Here is a 5,530-nt window from a genome sequence, read left to right on the forward strand (position 1 = left end):
TTAAATAGCTTGGTTCATCTGTTTGAATTTAGTGCCTAGAAATAACAACTGGGTAATTCTATTTATCATTTTTTGCCATGTAATTATTTTATGGAAAAATTATTTAATGTGGCTGAAGTTGGTTTAAAATCACTGTGCCTCAGAGAAAAAAGGACAAAAAAAAAAAAAAAAAAAAAAAGAGTCAATACACTTAGCAACACCGTTCTCATAGTGAAAGCCTTGGCAAAAGGTTGCTTTGACATGTCATGACACTAAAACAAAATTGACATTAGTTACTAATTTCGTAGTTAATTTATCGTTAAAGTATTTGTAATTACCAAATTTCTTTTCTTCATAATTTGTCCCTAATTAAGATTACAGATGAATTTTGCTATTTAGCTACACAATTTATCTTCGCAAATTTCTATTTTCTTAGTGGTGCAGTTTCCCCATATGGCAACGAAAGAACGTCAGAATCAACTGAGCACCTGAACACGTCATAAAGTTTTCATATTAGAAATTTTCAACTAAAATAACGAAAAAAATTTCAAAACGTGTTTTCATGCATTCATTACGTAGATAACTTAACCACTTAAAATATGTCACTTCCTTAAATTATATGCATTAGTTCAATAAGCCGCATTAGTTTAACCTTATCTGACCCCCTTTTTATGTTTTTATTGAGCCGAGGGTCTCTCGGAAACAGCCATCCTACCTTGGTAGGAGTAAGGTCTGCGTACATTATACCCTCCCCAGACCCCAAGATGTGGGATTTCACTGGGCTGTTGTTGTTGTTGTAGTTCAATAAGCCGCAAAACTTTGATCATGCTTGTTTCTGTTGATGCTGATGCGTATAACTAAAGAAGTTGACATATTTTATGTGACTACATAATGCACGCACAAACCTTTTTTCAGAATTTGAGACAGAAGTGTTTAATAAAAATACTTTATCATACATGTTAAGGTGCTTAATTGGAACAAATCATAATTCGAAAATCTAAATAAATTTATTGATAAGTTTAGAGGGTTGTCAATATATTCAGCCAATAAAAAATACTCAAAAATCACTTTTGAGGGAAAGCATATTTTACGGTGACAACAAGAATGCAATTAGAATTTATACTTCCTCCGTTCCAATTTATGTGATAGTTTGACTAGGCACGGTATCTAAGAAAGAAAGGAAGATTTTTGAAACTTATAGTCTAAAACAAGTTATAGATTTTTGTGTGGCTGTAAATAATTTAACTAAGGGTAAGTTTTGAGTATGATTATTTCTAAATATAGAAATGTACCATTCTTTTTTGGACAAACTATAAAGGAAGTGTATCATCTAAATTGGGACAAAGGGAGTACCATTTTTAGATAGACGTTTTAGATTCTCTCGATATATATACAATTTTTATTTTCACTTGGTCTCCAATATCCGTATTGAAGCCCGATTAATTTGAATTCCTGTCATGTAAAGGCTCATTTAAAAGGGAAGCACACCCTAATAGATTTTTTTTCATATTTATAGCTCTAATCCGAAACCTTTAGTTAAAGAGATTTTAAAAGTAAAGAAACAAGAAAAAGATTCTTTAAAAATAATATTTTTATCAAAAAAGGAATGTGTTTAAAAAGAAAACAAACAATATGTATATTAGGAAAAGGACATTTATGACACAGTTAAGTAACAATAGGAGCATATTGGACTTAACAATTAACTAATGACATTTTTGTTCAATTTCACATGATTTAAGGACATTTTTTTTTTTACCCTTTTCCAAATTTTATTTGACAATTTTCGAAATAGGCATTTCATCGTGGTACATTCTTTACATACACTAATTATACAGATACTGGCTAAATTTGTAAAAATTAAATATTAGGTAACATGTTTTTGGATGCCACCACTTTGGGCTGTTTGCATAAAAAGAAATACCCCCTACTCCCCCCCCCCCCCCCCCCCCCCCCCCCTCCCCCGGGGCAAAAAAAAAAAAAGAAGAAGATAGCAAAAATTTACTAAAATTACAATAAATAGTAGATACGAATTTATAACTTTAGAAATATAATAGTTTAATGCTAAATTTTTAAATGTTAAAACCCTAAAATTTAAATTGTAGATCTGCCTCTACTCTTAGCTCAATAGTAAAACATATACGAAATGATAAAAGAAAGTCTTTCATATGTAAAATCGCACTTATATAATATGGATAAAGAGGCTGCTCCATTATCTCAAACATATTCCTTAAAGAAACTACAACTGAGGATCATATGTTACACATTTACTAAAACGGTTGATATATAGACTATTGGTAACTAAAAAGCAATAAGCAATAGCTGTTTGCATCCTCTCATTGAAGGATTTCTCTTGCACTGTTGTCCAAATCCATTTATGGATATTTGCATCTTCCATAAGCTGCAAGATCACCAAATAGAAACAAACCAGATAAGTACACTTGCTTTATTGGGTGTTATTAGCAACAAAAAAGTATTTAAACAAAGCTCCAAAGAAAACAATAAAAGGAGTTAAAATAAAGAACCCCATAGTTTTTTTTTTCCCACACGGTATCTGGTAAACATTTTGAGGCTAAACTAATCAAAAAAAAAAAAAAGTGGTAATTCAATTGAAATCCAGACACTTTTTCTTTTTCGCGTAGATGTGCTCGGCTTTGCGCCAATAAATACTTCATTTGTCTCAATTTATGTGATATTTTTCGCTTTTCAAGAGTCAAATAAGAAAAATCTTTGACCGCGATTTATTCGTATGTCCTCTAAATACTTTAAATTATTATTATTGTGACTTATAGTACTATCTATGTAATTTCTAAACATGTAAACTTATTTTAAAAAAAAATAAAGATTGTATGTTTAAATTCACGGTCAAAATGAAGAAGTTTCACTCTCGTAATTAGAACTGTGTCACATAAATTGAGATGGAGGGAGCACTACTTTATTGTGTGTATGGGGTTTATGTGGGGTGGGTGTGGGGATGGGGAGAGAGGAAGGGGGTGGGGGGGTGGGGAGCTTCCACGACTCTATTCCTAAGGCTCAAACACAAGACCTTTAATTAAAAATAGAGGGATACTTAATTACAACCTTTAGTAGGGAGATTTTTGCGCCTCAAAGTGGGATTTGCATTCGGAATAATCGAACGCATAACAGGTAACAACTACAACATACTTAGTGTAATTCCACATGTGGAGTCTGGGCAGGGGCGGCTCAACGTAATGTGTGGCCTAGTGTAATTCCACATCTGGAGTCTGAGCAGGGGCGGCTCAACGTAATGTGTGGCCTAAAGCCAACCCATCATAAGAAGCCTTAAGTTTATTAATAAAATAATTTTTTTCCGTTAACAATTGTGTACTTCAAATTAAAATAATCAATTCTAAAAAATATACTACATAAGACTTTAAAAAAAAAAAACTTTTTTTTTATCAATATCGCCATCAAATTAGTCATTTTTATATATACATGTTTGTTGTGAAATTTGAGTTATTTATCTAAAAATCTCTATTGCATTTTAAAAAAATTAGTGTCTTTTATTAATAACATTTTTTTATGATATATAATATTCTATAAAACAATAATTTTGGAGCTCTCAATTTTGGGGGCCTAAGGCAATTGCCTTAGTTGCCTCCCCATTGAGCCGGCACTGGGTCTGGGAAGGGTGGGTTGTATGCAGATCTACCGCTATATCTTCATGGGGTAGAGAGGTTTTTTCCGATAAACCCTCAACTCAAAAGAAACGTAATTTATGCAAGATAGCAAAAAAATAAAATAGCAAAATATTAGAACAGATGAAGCAATAAATAGTAAAACACACCAAGAAAAACAGGTACCGAACATCGCATAAAAAAGAAAAAGAAGTTAAAAGAGAGAAACTTACAAGGATTAACAAATGTCTTAACACCCAAATGAGGAGGACACTTGTAAGTTTTCCTATAAACAAGGTTAAGAGCATAGGAAGCATGGCTACGAGCGGTAAAAGGCAAGTAACAAGGTTTTCCAGGTTCTAAGTCCTTAACATATTTGTAAGGTAAGTGATCCAAATATTCCAAAAGTGTATCATCACTCGCCCATTCATTTGCCACACAGTACAACTTAGCTCCAATATTTCCCTGCATGCATTAGAAGGAACAATCTCACCCATCAAGGAGTATTTGCTACATAGGAAAATATTTTTCTGTAAAATAATGAAGTATTTTTTATAATTAATATTTGGTAAGTAAGCAAAGCATATTATCTGGGGAACATTTTTATAATCTAGACATATATAACAACAAAAATGAGGTGGTGGTTGGGGAGGGGATGGAGGTTGGGATGAGTGTGAGGGTAAGGGATTGGATGGCGGGGGATCAGGGGGTGGGGTCGAGGTGGAATGTGTGTGGGGGTGGTAGGGATTGGTAAGTGGGTGGGTTAGGTTGGGGGGTGGGGGAAGTAAATGAATAGATCACGTGTTCTGCCGGATCTAGTAATATTGGTCTAAATTTTTATATTTGACATAAGAAATTTATGTAATATGTACAAATTATCAATATTAAATGCATTAACTTAAAACTAAGAATTTGAAATTCTGGCTCCGCCTCTCGGGTAGCGGTCAGTCTGGGGGGGGGGGGAGGAAGGGAGAGGGGGTGCAGTTGGTTGAGGATTGGATAGGAGTTACAGAGGCGGAGCTAGAATTTGAAGTTTTTGGGTTTGATGAGATTCTAGTTATTTTAAGTTACTGCTCAGTTCTCGACTAAATAATTTGTATATATTTAATGTATTATTAAGAAAAATACAAGATTTTGATCAAAACTACTGGATTCGACCGAACCCGCATACTCTACACTAGCTCCGCTCTTGAGGAGTTGGGTGGTGATGTGAGGAGGAGATTATCAATGTGGAAGGGACTTTTATGAAATTGATTTTCCCTACTTCCATTGAAAAGTCATTTTTCCCGATGGTCAAGGCACTTGTTTTATTTTGACCAATCAAATATTAAAAAATTAAAAAATATTTTGCACCTTCTCCGTACCAATCATACTCAAGAGGAAAATGCAAAAATACTATCCAGAATCCAAACAGCTAACTACTGATATTTTACCTGACAAAAACTTGTGAAGGATAAAAATACAAGGAAGCAGAAAAATAAATTTTGCTTTTCCATATTTCCCTCTAATTAAGTAAGTGTTTTTGGTTCTGTTTGCTTTATGCCAAGAAATGAGAAGTTCGATCAATTAAATAGCAAGGTTCATACGTTGGAATTTAGTGCCTAGAAATAACAACTGGGTAATTCTATTTATCATCTTTTGCCATGTAATTTTATGGAAAAATAATTTAGTGCCTAAAAATAACAATTGGATAATTCTATTTATCATTTTTGCCATGTAATTATTTTATGGAAAAATAATTTAATGTGGCTTAAGCTGGTTTAAAATCATTGTGCCTTAGAGAGAAAATGGATTAAAAAAAAAGAGATAATACACCCAGCAACACCGTCCTCATAATGAAAGCCTTGGCAAACGGTTACTTTGACATGTCATGCCACTAAAAAAAGATTTGGCATTAGTTACGAGTTTCGCAGTTA

The 5,530-nt window shown here is 33.2% G+C and overlaps 1 protein-coding gene across 1 annotated transcript; it reads right to left on the reverse strand.

Moving 5' to 3' along the window:
• Window positions 1–2,123: 2,123 nt before the first annotated feature.
• Window positions 2,124–5,177, reverse strand: LOC132611844 (glucan endo-1,3-beta-glucosidase 4-like). Its single transcript, XM_060326393.1, has 3 exons — window positions 5,048–5,177; window positions 3,848–4,079; window positions 2,124–2,377 (listed from the first exon to the last, which is right to left on the reverse strand). The coding sequence occupies exons 1-3, from the start codon at window positions 5,108–5,110 to the stop codon at window positions 2,352–2,354; spliced, it is 321 nt and encodes a 106-aa protein (XP_060182376.1). The 5' UTR covers window positions 5,111–5,177; the 3' UTR covers window positions 2,124–2,351.
• Between the last annotated feature and the right edge of the window lie 353 nt (window positions 5,178–5,530).

This window comes from Lycium barbarum, chromosome 1 (genome assembly GCF_019175385.1).
Source record: "Lycium barbarum isolate Lr01 chromosome 1, ASM1917538v2, whole genome shotgun sequence".
NCBI lineage: Eukaryota > Viridiplantae > Streptophyta > Magnoliopsida > Solanales > Solanaceae > Lycium > Lycium barbarum.